This window comes from Apis laboriosa, unplaced genomic scaffold, assembly GCF_014066325.1.
Source record: "Apis laboriosa isolate Shangri-la unplaced genomic scaffold, ASM1406632v1 scaffold24_cov149, whole genome shotgun sequence".
Lineage (NCBI taxonomy): Eukaryota > Metazoa > Arthropoda > Insecta > Hymenoptera > Apidae > Apis > Apis laboriosa.
In genome coordinates, this window is record NW_025222499.1 from 290,339 (window position 1) to 312,712 (window position 22,374).

The following is a 22,374-nucleotide window of genomic DNA, read 5'->3' on the forward strand; positions in this document are numbered from 1 at the left end:
TTCTGTGACATGTAGATAAACTAATTTATAAAATATAAAATATATACATCCTTATGGTATGTAAAAAAGTTAAGTATTTTATATAAGTAATTTATATATATAAAATATCTATTATTGTGAAATTTTATTAAATAAATTTTATCTTATATTTATTGATATTATTCAACATTTAAAACAAATTCGTTTATTTTTACTTATCTTATTATATCATATTACAAACGAATTATAAATATTAAAATTTGTGTTAAATGAATGTAATTGAATGTATTGAGTTACATTTTTTATTATATTACAGATTATGTTAATAAAATTATTTCTTATAAAATTTTCGCTGAATATTTCTATTTATAAACTATAATAATACAAAATTAGATAATACAATAATAATACAATAGATTGAAAATTTATTTATCAATTTTATTTTAGTATATTTTTTCTTTAAACATTCGGTACTAATATTAATAATTTCCGGTATTTTAATTATATCTCATAAAATATTTACTATTAATGTTTAAATTTTATTATTTAAAAAATAAATAAATAATATATTTTATGTGTAATTAAAATACATCTTCACATATGTATTAAAGTAATAGTACATAAAAAATAGTAAAATTAAAACTAAAATGGAACTATTTTCTGATATAATACGACGCCATGATATTTGTTTCACAGATTCTCTTCGAATCGTGTAACGAGTAGAGCATACTTTTCCTTGATTCTGATCATTGGTTTGTGTTTCTATTAAGGAAAATCTTTATAATTCTGAATTTAAAATAACACAGATTTTCCTAAAAAATGTAAGTTATATGAAATTTTCACTAATATTGTAAAAAAATATTAATTTTCTTTGAATTTCTTACTGACATTTAATATCTATGATTGACTGCTTTACTCCATATTGCTTTTATATTGATGAAATTTTTGCGTTCATGATGCATAAAAGATTTTTGTATTTTTTTTTATAACAAATTGAAAAAAATATTGAAAGAAATTTTTAATATTAACAATATTTTTTATGATATTTTTTAGAAATGTAAGATATATTTTTTATTTTATAATTATATTTTTATAAAATAATAACACGTGTTCAACGTAATTAAAATTTAATTTAATTCGAACATTTTAAATATTATGAATAAAAAATATATTAGATGATTAATTAAAAAAAAAAGGAATATGATAATATATGATAATATTGTTTTCAATTGATATCAGATCATATATATATATATATATATATATAATCTGTAAATATTATTTATATATTTAATTATAAAAGTCTATAAAAGTCATTTTATTTTAAAGGGCATACCGTGATCGTGAACGTAATGATAGAAGAGGAGGAGGAGCACGTGGTGGCCGTTTTAATGGTCGAGATGGAAATAGTGGAGGTGGAAGATTTAGTAGTAATTCCAATAGAGATAGTAATTTTGGAAACAATAATTTTAAAAACAGACAACCTGGAGAACGTTTACGGAAACCAAGATGGGATATGAGTACATTACAACCATTTAGAAAAGATTTTTATCAGCCACATCCTAATGTTACAACTCGAAGTTCACATGTAGTTGAAGCTTATCGTTCTGATAAAGAAATTACTGTGAAAGGAACAAATGTGCCAGGTCCAAACATATATTTTGAGGAAGGTGGATTTCCAGATTATGTATTAAATGAAATTCATAGACAAGGTTTTGGAGAACCAACTGCAATTCAGGCACAAGGTTGGCCTATTGCTTTATCTGGACGTGACATGGTTGGAATTGCTCAAACTGGATCTGGAAAAACATTGGCATATATTTTACCAGCAATTGTACATATAAATCATCAACCAAGATTAAACCGAAATGATGGACCTATAGCTCTAATTCTAGCACCAACAAGAGAACTTGCACAGCAAATTCAACAAGTTGCATCAGATTTTGGTATTTCATCACAAGTAAGAAATACTTGTATTTTTGGTGGAGCTCCAAAAGGTCCTCAAGCTCGTGATCTTGAACGAGGTGTTGAAATTTGTATAGCAACACCTGGACGTCTTATTGATTTTTTAGAACGAGGTACAACAAATTTACGTAGATGTACATATTTAGTACTTGATGAGGCCGATAGAATGCTTGATATGGGTTTTGAACCACAAATTAGAAAAATTGTAGAACAAATACGACCTGATAGACAAACTCTTATGTGGTCTGCAACATGGCCAAAAGAAGTTCGTAATCTTGCAGAAGAATTTTTAACTGATTATATACAAATTAACATTGGCTCTCTACAATTAGCTGCTAATCATAATATTCTCCAAATTGTTGATGTATGTGAAGAATATGAAAAAGAGGGTAAACTTATGAAACTTTTAGAAGAAATATCAAATGAACCAGAAAATAAAACTATCATTTTTGTTGAAACTAAGAGAAAAGTAGATGATATAACACGTGCAATTAATAGATATGGATGGCAAGCAATTGGCATCCATGGTGATAAAAGTCAACAAGAAAGAGATTATGTATTAAATCGTAAGTTCTAATTAAGATTCCTTTTTCTTTGTGCCTAAACATATTCTGCTCAATACTAGAGAATTTATTTCAGAGTTCCGGAATAGCAGATCTGCCATTCTAGTAGCTACAGATGTTGCAGCAAGAGGATTAGGTAAGAATCTGTTTACACATGAGTGGGTATGATGTAAGGGTCAGGCTGCGATGGTTATTTCACATTTGTGAGAGTTGTATAATTGTGATGTGGCAACGGATAACGGCATGTGCCAGACTGATTGACATTAGTCCTTTCTTGGTGTGAATGGAAATTGTTTAAAAACTGCAGAGGTCCAGAATAATCGATTAATACAATTAGTGATAAATTTTTTTTTATTTTGTTTAGGATATTTTAATTGATTTCCATTAACTCATTATCCAGGAATATACTATAAAATCATATAAAAAAAAAATTAATGTTATTATTCTCATCTTTTCAGCATAATAATATTGAAGAAATATTTTATAATTTTAATTTTATCATAGTTTAGATGGATTTTGACATACTTTTAATTTCTAATAATGATATTGTATATATTAAAACAATATTTTTCTTCAATCTATGATAAAATTCAATCTATTAATCTTATTAAATAAATTTATTATTAATTTAAAATATGAATTACATTCTAAAAAAAATATTAATTTATAATTTTTTATTTACTGTAAAATATATTATATAATTATTAATATTAATATTAGAATCAAAAGTAAGTCAAAATATTTCAGGAATAAAATTAAATTAGGTAAGCAGGTAAGATGATAGAAAATTCATGTTTTTAAATTTTGTTCTGATTAAGAAAAGTCTTGTCAGTCTGGTATTAACGTGCTGTTCTATGTGTTTTCAGAGGCACATGCGACGGAGTTTTATCAATGATAAGAACTCTGGAGAGCTTGCTTTGGAATATATAATTGAATGGGGCGTGACTGCTGGTCTGTCCCCGCGCAACAAGCTAACCTAACGCTGTGCCTCGGCTCACCGTGCCACTTGAAAAACACACTCTCACTCTGTACCTGCGACGGTCCAAAGTATGGAAGTTATAGAATTAGGGTATCTAGCATACAAGGACTACTGAACAGGATAAATGTTGTACCACTTACATTCTTAGATTAGAAAATAGGAAATGGATAGGAAATGGCATTACTTTATTTTGCAATGTTTATAAAATAAAAAAAAAAATTTAATATAGATTTCCAAATGAAATAAATATGTGTACATATATATTTGTATATATATTATATATTATATATATGGATAATATTACAATATTTATATGTATATATATTCATCTCATTTTTTTTATTTTTCTTAAAAATATATATTATTATATAAAGTAATTGATTTTACAAAATTTCAAAAAAAAATTTATGAATTTTCAACATTGCAAAATAAATGTTGATGTTACTCATACAATGGAATGCATGTGGGGTTGATCGGAGAATGCACATGTTGTCCAATGTTCCAACCTCACGGAAGCAATACGCAAGGACCAAATTTTGAAAGACCAGCACAGATCCATACTTTGGTGCGGGAGAGAAGGGTGTGAAGTTACTAAGAGTAAATATACAGCTCACTAACGCATAAAGTGAGAATTCCATGAGAACCATCTGAGCTCTGATTCCTCTACATTTCCAAAAATGTATTTACGTTTCCAGCTTTTGACAACCACAGGTAAATAATATAAAAATTTGCTCTTTGTGGTCAACTCATTTATATATTTTATATAAAAATTATAAATGGAATTAAAAATCTTATAAAAGTTGATAAATAAAAGTGAATAATAATATATATTTTAATTTATAAGTAATATTTAATTCCATTTATATTGCACATATTATGTTTACTAATGCTTTATTAATTCGCTTTGTAAGTTAATTGAACCACAAAGACATAAGTAATTTTCGTTTTCGATGATTTTAACTTTTAATGTTATATAGATGTGGAAGATGTTAAGTTTGTGATAAATTTGGATTACCCGTCCAATTCGGAAGATTATGTACATCGGATCGGACGTACAGGACGGTCACAGCGTACCGGAACTGCGTACGCATTTTTCACTCCTGGTAACGCACACAAGGCTAGTGACTTAATACAAGTTTTAGAAGAAGCAAAACAAGTTGTAAATCCTAAATTATACGAATTATCGAGAAATCCAGGCATTTATAAAAGTATGCTTTAATTTAATTTTAATTAACCAATTTATTTTTGTATTTTACACTTCTATTGTATTTTATTTTCTTATATTTTTATTACAGGAGGTCGTTATGGAGGACGTAGCGGAGGTGGCAGTGGACGTGGTTCTGGAGGCCGCGGTGGCGGCGGTTCACGAGGTTCGCGAGGAGGTCGTGATGGAGATAGAGGTGGAAGATTTGATCGTTCTAATAGTAGTAGTGGTGGAGACCGAGGAAATAAATGGAATGGCACTAATAGCAGTATGACTTCAAATAAAAATTGTAAGAATTTTTATTTTTTGCATATATTATGTACAGTTATTAAATAATTTATATCTTCAGGTGGTATGGGAGGTGGCAGTTATAATAGTAAAGTATTTTCTCAAAACAATTATGGTGGAGGTTCTGGTGGTGGTTCCAACAGTTATAGTCAAAATGGTGGATATGGAGGAAGCGGGGGAGGAAGTAGTGGCAGTAATTATAGACAACAAAATGGTTATTAATTTTAAGAAATACTTAAAAATAATTAATTTTAAGAAAAACTTTTATGTAATATAGTAAAAAAACAAGAAAGAAAAAAAGAAAAATATTCTATTTCAATAAAACATGTTTTCTATGTAGTGTAGTTTTTATTATGACTAAACATGTTTTGTTCAAATAAAATATTTTTTTCTATATGACGTGCTTCTCGCGCTGACTAAACATAAAGTAGAATAAAATTCACGTAATAGCGATTAAAACAATATAATTAAATGTATTAGAAGGTTTAGATTATGATAATTTAAGGATATTCATAAGCATTCTTTTTTATAAAAAAAAAAAAGAAAAAAAAAAAAATGTACATGTAAATGTAATAGCAGATCACATTACTGCTGATTTTTAACTTCGATTTTTGCAAATATAACTATATTATTTTCATGGAATTTTATGCTTCATTTGTTTGAAAATGTTAGATACTTAATATAGATTAGATAAAAATAAAAACAAAAATTTAATTATAAAATATAATAAGAAATAATAAAAAATAATGTTTTTTTAAATAAAGGAGATTAAGAAACAATGAATAATGAAAAAAATTAATTTCAAACAATTATGTTAATAATAATATTATAATTTGTGGTAATTATAAATTTTGTTTAATTTATAGAAATTTGATTCTTCTGTAAGTATTGATATAAATTGTAAATGCATGAATTATTTATATTATTTCAAACATATAATACATTGCATTGTATTAAATTTAAAAGAGTATAAAACTATGCATTATAATATTAAAAATTTAATGATATGAATATAAAATATTTAAATAATTTTAGATAAAATTTTATTATATATATATATATATATATAGATTTCCTTGTTCAGAAAAAATTGCATTCATTAAATCTTCTATTGAATTTAAAGATATTACATTAAAAAGTCATATTGCTCATTGCTTTGAGATGTTGTTATAATTATTATATTTTTCACACGAATTTTGTCAAAAAGAAAAAAAATGATTTATATTCATTAAAATAATATTTCAGTCATGTAACTATTTAAAATGATTATTACACTTAACATTAATATCGTTCATAAAATAAATTATAATATGTTATAATATGTGTCATTATGAATGATTAATGTTAATAGCTTATCATAAAAAGATATTTATCACTGGCTGAAGATTTATCATATGATCAGATCAGAATCTATTGATTCATTCCAATATAATATTCTGTACAATTATACTTTAGCGATATTATTAGAGCTATAACTGCCGATTACGTGTGCCTGTCTAATTATTTTTGCGATAATAGAATTCACATTGTAATATCATTAGTCATTTATCATAGTATTTATCACATAATATATTTATGTGTAAATTTCAGTGTTTTATAACTTTGCGTGAATATATTTTTTGATGTTGAATAAATTAAAAGATCATTAGATCAGAATTCTATATAAGATATTATTCTATACAAGATATTATTAATGTCTTATCAATAGTATAATAGTAAATTTTGTAGATCTGAAATAGTCGTAATATTTTTATATTGTACAATGTTGTCTAATAAATAATGAAATATTCCATTTTCATTGTAATAATATATTATGTTATTATAATATCGTTTATTGTATTTCAAATTTATGTTTAATTACATAAAAAAAATTGAAAAAATATATTAATTTTAAATTATATAATTTATAATAAATTTAAAATTTATATTTTAAAAATAGGAATATAAGTTTATTTATGAAATTAATAGAATTCATAAAAAAATCCATAACATAATAAGAATTATTTGGACTTATAATATTGAATTGTAAATCATTTTATATATTTAATATATCTGAATATTAAATATTATTTTAAAATTATTTTAAAACTGTTCAAAATTTAAAAATATCTTGTAATTGATTTCAAATATTTTGATTTTATTGGATTTCTCTTTTCAAATATTTAATATCTCTTATAAATGTCTAGAGAGAGAGAGAAATAAAAGAAGTGGGGATATAGTTGAAAAATATATGATGTGTGAGTAATAATGTGGATTGGCGAAGCAAGCACGCAGTATCTTAGTGCTTTCCCAGATTTGGTGTAGTGTGTATCGTAGTTATCGATTATTATTTATTGAGTAAAAAAAAAAAAAAAAAAAAAAAAAAAATTGTTTCTTATATAATAAATATCAATTTTCTTCATTATGACAGAAAATCGTAAAGAAGTAAGAGTGTGGTGTGATGGATGGTACGTTTCTATCAAATTATAACCTTACTCTATTTATTTTAAATTACATGTACTTATTGTTCGAAATTGGTATATGATTATAATTTTTTCATAATCGAATGATGACATAATCATACATAAAAAATAAAAAATCATATGTATAACAAAATTATGATATTTTTTTTAAATTAAATTGACAATGTTGTGATCTATATTTTTAAATAAGTATAAATAAATATATAAGAATTTTTTTCAATACAGTTATGATATGGTACATTTTGGCCATGCGAATTCTTTGCGTCAAGCGAAAGCATTAGGTGATTATTTAGTTGTGGGTGTACATACAGATGAAGAAATTACTAAACATAAAGGACCACCAGTATTTATGGAACAAGAAAGGTATGATTTTATTGCAGTAAAATAAGTTATATTTTAAATTTTAATAATTTTTACATTTTTTATTAATATATATATATATAAAAAGTAATTTTTTTTAAATAATATGAAAAAAATTAAATATTTTTAGAATGATTTTTAATTTATACTTGTTATTTAATTAAATATATTTATATTAGATATAAAATGGTTCGTGGTATTAAGTGGGTAGATGAAGTAGTTGAAGGAGCACCTTATGTTACAACTCTGGAAACATTAGACAAATATAATTGTGATTTTTGTGTTCATGGTGATGATATTACTATGACAGCAGATGGTGTAGATACGTATCATTTGGTTAAAGCAGCAGGTCGCTACAGGTATAAATAGAATAATAAAATAATGAGAGAGAGAAAGAGAAAAAGAAAAGGAAAGAGTTTTAGTAATAATAATATAAATTATACATAAATAAAATATATATGAAAATGTAATTATTGTAGAGAAGTTCAAAGAACAGCTGGTGTATCAACAACTGATTTAGTAGGACGTATGCTTTTAATGACACGACAACATTTTAAACAAGGAGATAGTGAATATAGTGTTGATAGAGAACCCAGTAAAAGCATGGGTCAAGACAGAACAGCTCGAAGTCCTTGGACAGGTTGTTCACAATTTTTACCTACTACACAAAAAATTATTCAATTTAGTGATGGAAAAAGTCCACAACCTGGAGACAAAATAGTTTATGTAGCAGGAGCATTTGATCTTTTTCATGTTGGTCATTTAGATTTCTTAGAAGTTGCAAAAAAAGAAGGTGATTATCTTATAGTTGGACTTCATACAGATCCAGTAGTTAATCGGTACAAATATGGTAATCATCCAATTATGAATCTTCATGAAAGAGTACTTAGTGTATTAGCATGCAAGGTAAGAAATAAGATTATTAATTAAAGTCTGAAAATAATTGAATTATGATATATTTAAAATTTATTATTTGATTTATAAATAGTATGTTAATGAAGTAGTAATTGGAGCACCATATGAAGTTACTAAAGATCTTATGGAACATTTTGATGTATCTATTGTTTGTCATGGTCAAACTCCTATCATGCCTTGTGAAGATGGTTCAGATCCATATGTTGAACCTAAAAGACAAAATAAATTTAAATTGTTGAACAGTGGTAATGATATGACAACAGAAAAAATTGTTGAACGTATAATTCTTCACAGGTATGTTAAATAATTATATATTATATAATATTATATGATTAAAAGTATTTTATTAATTACAATCAAAGATTTTTAGATTCCAAATTAAAGTTATATATAATATATAAATTTTATATTAATTTATTTATATTTAAAAATTATTTAAAATTCAAAAAAAAAAATAAAATTCAAATTATAATGATTTAAAAGAATTAAAAATGAGAAGAATAAATAAATAATGGTAAAAATAATTTTTAATAAAGAAAATTTTTAATAATATTACAAAAGTTGTTTGTTTAAAAAAGATATTTATATTAGAATTATATTAGATGTAATTCTAAATATAAATTTTTTAAAATTATCATTCAATAAAAAAGTATTAAATATCTAATCATAATATTATGTAACTTTAATGAATATTCAAATTTTATCTATTTAAAGATATAAATATCTTTTTTATTATATATATAAATATATAACAATATATATATATTATTGATACAAAATTGGTAATAAAAATATATTGTATGCAGTATTTTATCTTCCTAGGTCAAATGAACTATATATGATAATTAAGAACTTGAACAACCGTTGACCTGTTACCATCTTGCATTTTGTAATTGTTCATTTAATTTGTAATAAAAATTCTTTTTTTTATAATTTTTTATCATTCATCTATTATGCTTTCATAATGGGATATGCAATTTTGTGTAATAATAGAATTTACAGATTCATCTTGTAATTATTTCTATCTATTTATAATCTTCTTATGTGTGTACTTTTTATACAAAAATTTAATTTATAATATAATCAAAAATATTTGCATATCCCAAATATTTAAGATAAATTTACCATGTTGTCATATAGTCCTTAATTACAGGTTGGAATTTGAAGATAGAAACTTAAAGAAAGAAAAAAAAGAGTTAGCAGCTTATGAAGCCTTTATAAAATCCCAGAAAAAAGAAAGAACTGAATAATTTTTTCTGTATATGCAGAGTGTGTGATAATTATATTTTATGATATATATATTTGTAAATATGATATCACACTAATATTTAAATTATTTAATTCTATTTGGATATACATTTATAATTATACTAAATATTTAAAATATTAATATAATAATTAATATAATACAAATATATATTAATATTTTATAGAAATATTATTTTTCATTCCCAATGATTTAACGATAAAAAAAAAAATACAACGATAAACGTATACAAAGTTGTGAATATTTGTATATTCAAATATTTTTAATTAAAAACATTTAGAAAATTTTATTTTATGTTGCGATGTTTAATTATGCACATATATATATATATATCTCTGATATAAGAATATCATTAATAAGTTTTGATTATTACAATATTAACATCCTGTATATTTGAGATAAATATAGAAGAAAATTAAATATCAAAATATTTTGACATTTTGTAAAAATGTAATTTTTTTTACAAAATTGATTTTTATTTACATATTTTATGATATTTAATTTTTTGTAGTGGTTTTATCATAGTAAAAATAATAATTTTTATATCAAATATTTTTAAGTATTTTTAAGTTTTATAATGCAGCTGCAGTGCAGTTATAATAATTTTATATAATTTTTTATCAAAATTTATCAAAAAAAAAATATATTTTTTAGAAAATGAGAAATTTTAGAAAAATTCCAATGTTATAGTAAATTTTATAATTAGTTATAAAAAAAATATAATTAATTAAATAATTTATTTATTATATTATTTATTCTATGAAATGCATTATAATTTTGTATATTTTTATAAGAATGAATTGATTTATATTTTTTTATGATATTCAATTGTGCAATATTCATAAAATTTTATTATATATAAAACAAATATCTTCAATTATTTTTGTCAAATATAATATATTTAATATGAATGAATAGTGCATACAAAAAAAAAAATGTACATTTGAAAATGTTAAAAATGTAAAATAAATCATAAGTGCCACATTTTGTAATTACATAACTATTATATTATTTTTATTTTTACTAATTATTATATTAGCATTACTTGAAAGTAAAATATTAACCAAAGATAAATTTTAGTCATATACGTAATATAGAATAGATTTATTCTACATTTTTATTTTTGATGTTACATATTTGTATCAAAGCATATTTAAAATTTATTTTCTATGTGCTTTATTTACTTTTTTAAATTAGAATTGATTATAATAAATTATATTTTTATTTGTATGTATAAGCGCAATTGCACAGCATTATCGCATTCCGTATTACATATTGTATTCGCAATAATGTAATAAAATAATAGGCTATAAAATATTGTGATATGGAATAATTGATTTAATTTTTGCCATCAATTTAATGTATCTAAAAGCATGACATGCGTAAATATGTAATAATGCTTTATTTTGCAATAAATAAAATTATTATATGCGATCATATTAATACAATAAATATCTTATCGTATTTATTTATTTATACATTTAGTCGATTAAGTAGTTTGGAATTAAAATTCATAAATGATAAAATTTCACATATGATTAATATATCTTATTATGTTTACATATATATATACATTGATTCAAACTGTCACTTATCCAAGAAAACTTGGTTCATTATGATGAATCCATATTGGGATAGATAATAAATTATTCTATAATTAGTAACTTAATACGATTAATCTAAATTACTATTTGAGATTACATATGCACTGTTTCAGGTCACGTAATAGCACTGCACGTTTAATAAATTTATCTTGAAATAATAAAAAAAATAGTTTCATAAATAATAAATATGTACTTAACGTGAGAAAAGTAAAATAGTTTTTCGTGCAATTTGCTATATAAAACGTGCAAAGTGAATGATCAGTTAGAAAGACAATAATAAAAAAATTTAGTATTTCTTAAATTTGTAAATTACATTTGCCTTTTTATATTATAAATAATATATTATAAATCGCAATTTTTAACATATTCATATTTTTGTAGCAATTCTATTAAATCTTATTATTTTATATATTTTAAACTAAAATTAATATAAATATCTTATTAAAATTTAATTTTTTAATTAAATATATTAATTATATTTATATATTTGAAATTCTATATTCTTATTTTAATAATTTTTTAAAGCTTATCATTGAATATTATAATTTTAATTATTTGTATATGATATGTTGCTTCTTTTCGTACAACAATTTAATCCTTTAATTTGGTTTTCTATTTCATTCCGTAAAAATGTTTCATTTTGAAACATTTTGAACACAAATAAAGTAGAGTACAACATTTGCATTCTGCTATTGAACTGTAGATCGGCCAGTGTAACCTGGTATTGGTTCAGAATATTTTCTAGCGCGATCTCGTACTAATTCATCGATAGATTTATTTTGCGGTATAGTGGATGATAAGTTATGAAGTCGCGTTGCTAGATAGCACATGATAAAAGCTGATAAAACAAGAAGTGCACCTAATCCAGTTGCAACGTAAAGAAAACTACCACAGCTGTTTTCAAGTCCAGCAGCCACTTTTTGATATAAATCTAAAAGACAAAAAATAAAAATTTAAGGAATTTTATAATTGTAATATTAATATTACATTATTTTGTTATTTTAACATGGTAAAAATATATTTAAATTTGAGTCTTTAAAACTTTGAAATAATCATTAATTTAATGTTGACAAATAAAAAACGAAATTTATATGAAGTTTACCATCGGACATCATCACCGTGTATTCGATATTTTCCTTAAATTTTGTATAAGGTGTCGAATCGTTGTATTCTTTTATTAAATGATCGATTTTAGGAAATATGTCATTTGTACTTTCTTCGATAGATCTTTTCTTTTTTTTACCATGTCCTGATGGTTCAAAAAGATCAAGACAAAAATCCTGTAATAGATATAAAAATAGATATTTAATAAGTTATTAATTTTTATACATATATTATTCATTATAATTTCTATTTCTATATATTAAATTAAAGTAAACGCTTCTGATAAATATTAAGATTTTGATATCAGATATTTTTTGTCTTTACACAAAGGATATCATTTAGATAATCTTCTATTTATTTAAATATTCTATATATATGTCCAAAGATAAGTTGCCAATATAAGAATTAACTTATTTTATAAATTAATTCTTATTCTTTTTCAATCATATCTATCATAATCGAATAAAACTTTCGCTAACGATAAATATCGTGCAACAATATACACTTTAATGCATTAATCTTGTTTTTATATCGAAATTGTTTGCGTTCAAACAAAGAGCGTGCGCAAACAATCATTTGAAAAGCCGCAAACTCGTTGAAAGCCGCACGAGCGGGTTAAAGGATGAACGTTTTTGTTACCACAGACACCGAATTACGAACAGGTCAATAGCCACTCATTCAGTCGTCGACCACGAGATAGGTTTGACCGCAAATTATGTCCTTACCGGTTGGCAGTCCTGCGGTTCCATACAAGCTTTGATCTGCGAGTGGATCCACAGCGTCGATCGCTCCCTCATTGAGCTGAGAAGAAATGCCTCGAAATCCAGGAAAACTTCATTTTTTCTTTCCCTGTAGCGGGCCGGTTGATGAGGAATTATTGACGCGAAATCTCGATTTCTACAACCATCCTTCACCAATATAACACTTCCTGGTGCGTGAGGCTGATCGGGATCGGGACTAACGGTCACTTCCAATAGTTTAATGTAACCCCATGCACTATCTGCACTTATTCGAGCTCTTAACTGAAGTTTTGTACCGATGGGAACCGCTTGATCGACTGTTTGTGATCCTGATGCATCTGATACATTGCCTGTAGCTTCACGATAAAGGGCTACCTCGTATTCTAGCCTTCCAGGAGTTTCTTCAACTACACCGGACACTCTTGCTCCATGTGGACTAGAAGAAATATATGTAAAGATTTAAGAAGATTTTTGTGTATATTCTTGAATATTCTTTATGTAAATGTAAGTATATAATTATATTTTTTTTGTTAATATGTTTCATTTAGGTTTATAATAATGAAGTTAAATTAAAGATAAATTTATAATGAAATTAATAAAAACTTTGCAATAGAGAAAAATCTTAATTTATGAGCTGCGATTTTTAAGAGAATTATAAAATGTATACTAAATTTTAGTTACATTTTGTTAAAAATATTTTTATAATTTGGTTATCATAAAAAAATTATATTGCATTGAATTAATTTGCAATTCATGTATGCTTCCCAGTAAAGTTATTGAATGAAACTGGTGGCTTTGCTGAAGACCAACTTACAAGGTTCCAGCGAATCCAGCGGCTTTGTGTCGAAGTAACGTGGGTTCAGGTGGTCGACACATCAAAATCAATTCTTGATCAGCTAGCATTACAACACCGGGAAAAGCCGGAAACCATATTCGCAGGTGAATAAAACCCTAATAATAATAAAGTTTAATTTATCGTGTGTTTAATAAGTTTAAGTTTTTTCCCTTTTTTTTTTTTTTAATAATTATGAATCAAATAATACTCTTCCAAAGACTTGGATTTTAATTTTTTAAGATTCATTATCACTTAAAACTTAAGATAATGATTAAAACACTTAAATTCAATCAAAAGCGTTACAAATTAAAGGTATATAAAATATAATTACAACGAAATTTATTTCTATCTGTTCTTAACTTTTGTAACACGATCATAAATATCGCGTGTCTTTTATTAATTTAACGATCATCGAGAAAAGCAAATGATAATTACAATTAATTATGTAACAAGTTGTTACACGAAAGCGATTATGTATTAACTGATCTGTTTCATTTATCGATGCACGATGCAGAACGAGGAGAAAAACGCAGTGAAGGCGGGAAACGAAAATTTCGATCGATGACTCACGTTCCTCTTCAGGATGCCGCATCTCGAGAAGTCAGTCACCTTCAGGAAGTAGTTATCTTCCTGAGGATCGTTGGGATCTGGCCTGATCTGGCAGTGAATGTCGGTGAGTGGATTGGCGGATCTGTCGTCGGCAAAGAGCGGCGCTCCTCTGAAACTAACTGGCCTTTTGATCTTCGCTGTCAGAAGATCGGCGGCTGATCCTGCGCCGCTGCACTGAATGTCAGAGACCTCGTAATCCTGGGCAACGGTGGCGGCAATCTGAAACAATACCACTGTCATTCATCTACCCAGTTTTGCTCGAACGATATTCGCGACGTTCTGGTATGTAATTCATTTCGTTTTTGTATACGGATCTTTTTCTAACTGTTTTGAAATATAATAATGGACCGTTTGTTAAAAAAGAACTTGTATATAAGTATATTGTTGGAGAATAATATTTTTGAAAAGAAAAAAATATCAATTAATTTATATCTCAGTTAAAAATATTCAGTCTCTCATAATGCCTTTGTGTGAATTTTTTCTATATTAAATGGTATAATTATTATTAATTTTATTATAAAAATAATGATCTATAGATAAATATATTTCAATTAAAATTTATAATGTAATAGATGACTTTAAGAAACATTAAAATTAGATTATAAGATAAGCAAATTTAAAATGGATGGCAAATTTAATTAAAATTAAAATGTTTTTGAAATTTTTGTGACTTATTTGCATGTATGTTTTTTGCCATATAAGATATTCTGAAAAAATTCATCCATATAATTTCAAATATTTAGTTTTAATTATATAATTTAAAGATGTTTAAAATTAAAATTTATATTTGCAACAATTTTGCGAATAATAATATAATAAATGAAAATGAATATTCTATTACGATAAAATATGTGATTATAAAGATGTAATGTAAAATGATTATGTACATATAATGCTTAGTATAATTTAAAATTAAAATTGTAAGAAGAATATTGTGGATATTTTTCTACGTGATATTTTAAAATGTTTAATTTCATTTGCAATTATATGTAATATTTCAAATCATATTTCAATTCTATTTTTTTACGTCCAATATAAATAATTCTTAATTTAAAAAAAAACAACTTTTTTAAAATATATATCTATTAAGATTAAAATAATCCATATTATCTTTTTTTTCTTAAAAATACTGTCTCTGTAATGATTATCTTAATTTTTCTATTAAATATCTTAAAAAATTCAATCGTATTAATCAGATTATTGAATTTCCAATAATTCAATATATCAGATACAATCAATTATTATGTTTAAAATAATGTCAAGTAGAGTTCAATTATCATTAATTAAATCTTCAATTATCTTTTACGTCATTGGCCTCATTATCTATGATGTACATTTCCACGACACGATCTTACAAATAACATAATTACATATGTATATAATCATATTAATCGTGTTTGTCATTTGATTGTAATTAATGATAAAATTCAATGAGAAATGATTGAAGAATGCTATAATCTCTAGGCGTTAATGAAAAAGAATACAATGCAACCACGAAGAATTTCATAGTTCAGTGGATGTTCCATAGTGGCAGAAGTGCATTAACCATTAACATACTTTGCTAACAAACTTCTGAACTATTTTACCGTGAAATAACATCTGTTCAGCCCTGTCACCGTTCTTGACACAATCGTTTTTTCCTCTTAACATCTGGACAGAGTGATGTTGAGTGACCTCACTTGGTCATAGAAAATAGTTATTTCCTTAATTAACACTTTTTGTTCGATATCAAGCTTAAGGCGCGTTACCATCGCATGTGCTGATCTGTCTAGTGCAGCATGAAACTTCGATATGAAATAAGATGGCCAACACGCGAGGAGAGAAGACTTCAATACAAATAACGGTGTAAAGAAACGCTCTGGTACCCGCCTAAGTTATTCGTTATATGCGTACCATACAAGTTGTCCATCGTACAGTCAGCCAGACGTATAATCGTAGTACAGGTCATGGTTATTTCTTATGTTAGAGGTAGGTTACCCGGGCTTTTAAGATTGGCTGATTTTCAAGGTAAAATTGATAAGTTGATATATCAAGAACTTGTTTTAAATTCTTTTAATATATTTAGCTGTTTATTTGTTGAAAAGAAATATATATATATTCTTGTGATGATATCGTCCAATTTTTTAGATTTGCAATTTTTTTTTCATGATATTAAAATTGTTATTTTCAGAGAATTTGCTACGATGAAAAGATATTCAAAAAAAATTTAATTTTAATTTGTTAACATTAAATATATGAATATTAAATATTTGTAATATTAAGTATTGGAATAATGTTATATTAAAATAAATTTTAATTATAGTACTTCGAATAATAAAGTAATATATGAAGATTAAAAAAAAACTTGATATTTCTTTTGTGATTATTTAATTGATTATTTTATTAGATAGAAAGTAAATTTTAATTCGATGTTAAAAGAATCATTTTGATGTAAAATGTATTGAATTATATATTATTGTATAGTACTGAATTATTCGAATCAATATTAGACTGCATATTTAATGATTATAAAAATTTCATGAACAATTTTCATATATTTGATATTTTTTAAATATTAAAATATCTTCTATAAATTATAAGATTATTTTCCTCATTGTTTTTTATATGAAGCATTAAATACGCAAAATTAGATAATTAAATCGAAATACTTTATAAATAAATTATTTCAGCCAACATTTTGTATAAATATCAATATAAAATAAGCGAGTTTATGATTGAGAAATATAGAATCTGTGATATTTTAATTCAAATAAAGTTGTATAATGATTTTAATAAATGTATTTAACTTTAATTCGCATTATTATGTCAATTATATGAATATTAATTAAGTGTATCATATAAAATTATGAATAATTTATAAATATCTTCGTTGTTACTTTAATTAGTGATTAAGATGTAATATTAGATAATATTAGAAAAATATTTTTTTTTATTAAAGTACTATTTCAATATTTGTATTTCTGATTTTTTTTATTGAAATTTTTTTAAATTTATAAAATAAAGATTGTACAGATCTACATTTTGTATTTAATGAATTTTTAAATAAAAAAAATTTAAACTTAATGAGAAAATTTGATTTCTACAATTTAAAAAATTTGGTATCCCTTTTTTTTTAATTCCTCGAATACTTGATAATTTTAAAATGATCGATTTAGGAATCGATACAATCGACAGATCAATCTTTGGACGATGACTAGATCAAGATCGATCACTATATCTAAACTTACTCTAATTTTATCATCGATTGTTAAATCGACTGAATGAAAAAATAATACAACAATCGAATCCTGAAGGTTGATAAGCACTCAGGCCATCATTTCCCCAATATGGTATGCGTTGAAAACTGTTATTGTAACTTTAATCGGAGACGAGCGAAGCAAACGGCGCGAAATTCAAAGTTTCCATTTCCATTCCTCGATAGGAGTTTCATGTAATTTCGATGAAACGTTCGACGATGATTTCCGAATCGTTAAACGGAAACTATTAAAGAAAAAGCCGGTTGGAAAAGAAAAATAAGTGGAGACTCTGTTACTGTGTATTGCCATTGACAGAGTCGTGGTATCCAATTTGTGGAGTTAATAGAAGTTTGATCAAGCCTTGTTTCAAATTGAATGCCAAATTATGGATTGTGACCGGTCGATAGAAACTTTTATCGAAACGTTAATGTTTTTTCGATCCACCGATCGACACTGTGTTATTCGAACGCGAGATGTGGCCTGCGTTCTACGAAATTCAATTTAGACTGCGAATAGTAATGGAACCGATTATAGCAGTAATAGTAATAACAAACTCGATTCTAATAGGAACAACGTATCGATGAATTTTTATTATTTATTTTGTATAAATTGTCGATTATGAAATGTTTTGCATTGAATCTTTTTCAAGGGATGTAATGAAAAGTAATCTTTTTAGAGGCGTATATAAAAATATATAACATATAGTCATTTGATTAAAATTTTGATATAATTATTAAAAATATGTAGATTAATAAAAAAAAAAGTAATAGTATCGTATTTAAATAATGTATTTAAAAAATAGAAGTAAAAATATGTTTAAAAAAGGATTTATACAAAGTGTCACATATGTATGAGGTGCTCTTCGATTCGATTGATGTGCAGAAAGTTAACGGGAAGAGACAAACAGTCGAATCTGTTACGAGAAACGGTCCTCTTTTCTTGGTTCCCTTGAGATTGTCTTCTAGATAACTATATATATATATATATATATATATATATATATATATACGCATACGAATGTTTTTTTCACATTTTTTTTTCCTTTTTCATGAAAGAACCGCAATAGCGTCTTTTTACGACGCTATAAATTTCATTCTTATTTCCTAGGCACTTTTGGTAAGATGACATTTAGTTATTTCTACACGTGGGTTTCCGTATAAGTTAATAGCCTCTTAAAAAGTTTTTTTGACGAAGAAATTTTGAAGTTATTATTGAAAGACTGTCACATGTTTTGTTTACTATTTGTACGTTTTTATTTTGAAATAAAATATAAATTAATAAAATCTATTTTATATAGATATTATTTAAGTATATTTAAATATATATGAATTATTAGATTAGTTTATGTATTTATCTTTCTTTTATTATAGATTGTTGATAAAATAAAACATATAAAATAATATTATTTTCCATAATTAAATAATAATTAATAAATAATTAATAAATAAATAATTATAAGAATAAATTATTTTTAATTAAACTTGAAAATTTTTTACTTTTTTATATTTGAACTGTTTCCTTTGCTGCTTTTTGGATTTCGATTCAATTATCCGTGACCTTTAAAATCATAATTTAAAAGAAAAAGTTGGAATTGAAAAAGTTTGATGGAATACCGAACACATTAAAGAAATCCAAGTTAACACTTCAACGTGAAACGCATTTTAAACATTATACTCTTGGTTTTCTTATGCAAATAAAATTTTACATTTCTGCTATAATTACTATTTTATCTCTACAAAAAAAAATTTAATAAGTTTCCTTATTTTATCAAGATATAGAAACAGATAAAAATACTATCATTTCTTTATCTTAGAAGTTTAAAGTATTAATATAAATAAAATAAAAAAAAAATAAACGATAATAAAAATAAACGATAAAAATATTGGCAATAAAATCAAGTTGTTATAGAGTTATATAATTTCTTAGAAATATACAGATAGGTACTTGCGAAAATTCTACGAACATATATATATGTTAAAATTTTAACATCATAAATAAATATGATTACTAGAATTGTAAAATTTAAAATAAATATGAAAATATAAATAAAAGATATAAAATATTAATTACACATATCTTTAGATTTATTTCAAATTTTACTTACATAATTTTGACAATCATATCTAAATATTTACGATACTTTTTTAAATAAAAACTATGGATATCATATTCGCAAAAATTTTCTTAGCCATAAATCGATATAAGTTTCAAATTCAATCTCACCATCACGTGACCAAACGTAAGATAATTTTAAAAGCTGAATATCCACCACAGGTTCGGCAATGAACCGAGTTAAAAGTAAAAATAAAAATTGGCACCCACCATGCAAAATCCAACGATCAGAATGGTCCACATGATCCCGCTCGACGTACTTTCTCTTACTTATCCTTATTTCTTTAATCGTAATCGCGAAACACGCGAGATTACGCACTTCCTGGTAAGAAGGATCGCGCAGAGAGGGATGCAATTTTGACGAAGATTCCCGATGAACTGAGGCGCGTGTACCACGCAAGAATTCTCCCTCCGTGGTAGATGTTCTTCCAACGGGTACCGTCTTCTGGAGGGGAGGAACGGAAATCAAGGAACCACCGGCCCATCCAGAGTACTGTTAATGCATGCTTGCTGCCTCCACTAACAACCATCCTTACCTCTTCGCGAGCAGCGACGGCCTCGAACGGACACCGCGTTTCCTCGATCTTCCTTCGGGATGGCAGCTTTCGTTGAGTTCTTTTGCTTTTTTTTTTTCTTTTTTTTTTCCCCCCCTCGTTTAATTGTCTTTTCTTCTCTTTTGTAAATTTGCAATATTAATAATTAGTGATAGGTATTAATAATAATAATAACTAATTGGTTTTAATTTGAAAAGTGAAGATATATATTTTTGTTTTTTTTTTATTTTGCGAAAAGGTTGGTTATGTGAATGAAGCTTTTAAAGTAGGAGGATGGAGATATAAAAAATTTTAGGTAATAATGTATTTTTAATTGTGTTAATCGGAGAATTTTTTTTTAGAATGTAATTTCAGTAACTTTGAGATAATTTATTGATATTAATCAAAAGAAAAAGATGTAATAATTTATATATATCAATTAATTGAAATTAATTATTTATTAAAAATTTTATTAATAACTTTAAATATATATTTAAATATTTTATTTTCTATATTTTAGATATATAGTCATAAAGAAATATGAAGTAGATGTGGCACAAAAGAAATCGAAATAAATATCTTCAACGGTGAGTATTTGTATTCAATGTCTTTTCCCCTTTTGTTTTACCCTATCGGAAGAGGATGCAATCGTTAACGAAGAATGGAAATGTTCATTAACCGTGAAGCATTTTTATTACGAATCAAAATTTCATTTCGGTTTCTTTTACTAACCGCGCGGCATTCCAATCTAGGAAGTCTTGGTGAATTGGCGGAATTGCGAAACATTACGTGATTCTGACATGCATAAAAGGCGAATTGCTTAGCCGGTTGCTGACTTTTCCGGTGTGTTGATTTTGGGTTAATGCCAGTACTTGATCAAACATATTGAAAGATTGCTAGGGTTTGCACTTTAATAATGAGATTAAAAAATACTGAAAATAATTTAATGCTTGAAAATTTAAAAGTATTAAAGTTCGAATCGGAAAAAGGTTTTATTTTATAAAAAAAATTTTATTCCAAACTATTGCTTGAATGTTTAAAATTTACTTCAAGTTTTATTGAAACTTTAAAATAAAATATAATTTCAAATTCAATAATCTATAAAATATGTGAAATTTTTTTATGCATATATTGAACAAAAATCAGATTAAGAATAAAAATCAGATATATTTTCGAATTTTCTTTGAAACAGAAAATCCTTTCCTTTGAAATTATCTTATTTCAATAAAAATGATCATTTCGTATGATGTATAAAAAGACACTACACGTATATTTTAATCGTTTAATGTTGAATAACTCGATTCTTTTCATTCTCGTATGATCAAATAGCGGAAGACGGGCAACATTTCTAGTTTCATTGCGTTTTATCTCTCACAGAGAATCATTGCTTTCAGCGTCAGATGCCTCCGTAAAAAGTGAAAATGACATCGTGTTGGTCGTCATTTTCATGCTGGTTTACCGTACCTGTCACTGACTGACTGAGACTAATAGAGGCGCAGTGCGATGTCACGCGTTCGTTCGAACGCATCTAGAGATTCTAGAGGAAAATTGCTCCCCCGTTGTTTTCTGTCTGCCTTGGGCACGGAGTGAATCATTGCCAACGACCGTACGCCGTGAAA

General features: G+C 25.3%; 3 protein-coding genes and 1 long non-coding RNA gene across 6 annotated transcripts; 3 read left to right on the top strand and 1 right to left on the bottom strand.

The window, feature by feature from the left end:
- The first annotated feature begins 501 nt into the window (after positions 1-501).
- On the top strand, positions 502-5,613 carry LOC122713547 (ATP-dependent RNA helicase dbp2-like). The gene is made up of 6 exons (XM_043934110.1): positions 502-800; positions 1,309-2,510; positions 2,584-2,643; positions 4,464-4,694; positions 4,782-4,979; positions 5,040-5,613. Coding segments are annotated over exons 1-6 (1,854 nt in total). The 5' UTR covers positions 502-798; the 3' UTR covers positions 5,201-5,613.
- A 1,600-nt stretch (positions 5,614-7,213) lies between these two features.
- On the top strand, positions 7,214-10,065 carry LOC122713548 (ethanolamine-phosphate cytidylyltransferase). Of its 3 annotated transcripts, none has more exons than XM_043934112.1 (6): positions 7,214-7,425; positions 7,666-7,803; positions 7,980-8,159; positions 8,280-8,706; positions 8,789-9,009; positions 9,538-9,816. In XM_043934112.1, exons 1-6 carry the CDS (start codon positions 7,382-7,384, stop codon positions 9,581-9,583), a joined length of 1,056 nt encoding a protein of 351 aa, XP_043790047.1. In that variant the 5' UTR covers positions 7,214-7,381; the 3' UTR covers positions 9,584-9,816. The 3 variants fall into 3 exon arrangements, with proteins under 3 accessions (XP_043790047.1, XP_043790048.1, XP_043790046.1); XM_043934113.1 differs by lacking the exon at positions 9,538-9,816 and adding an exon at positions 9,856-9,989 and having other exon boundaries at positions 7,216-7,425; XM_043934111.1 differs by lacking the exon at positions 9,538-9,816 and adding an exon at positions 9,869-10,065 and having other exon boundaries at positions 7,217-7,425.
- Positions 10,066-12,118: 2,053 nt separating this feature from the next.
- LOC122713536 lies at positions 12,119-20,660 on the bottom strand. Its single transcript, XM_043934100.1, has 6 exons — positions 20,433-20,660; positions 14,836-15,093; positions 14,245-14,381; positions 13,416-13,866; positions 12,689-12,866; positions 12,119-12,517 (listed from the first exon to the last, which is right to left on the bottom strand). The coding sequence occupies exons 1-6, from the start codon at positions 20,463-20,465 to the stop codon at positions 12,276-12,278; spliced, it is 1,299 nt and encodes a 432-aa protein (XP_043790035.1). The 5' UTR covers positions 20,466-20,660; the 3' UTR covers positions 12,119-12,275.
- Positions 13,806-14,968, top strand: LOC122713537. Its single transcript, XR_006346502.1, has 3 exons — positions 13,806-13,934; positions 14,199-14,369; positions 14,780-14,968. It is a non-coding gene; the product is annotated as an uncharacterized LOC122713537 (long non-coding RNA).
- Positions 20,661-22,374: the final 1,714 nt, after the last annotated feature.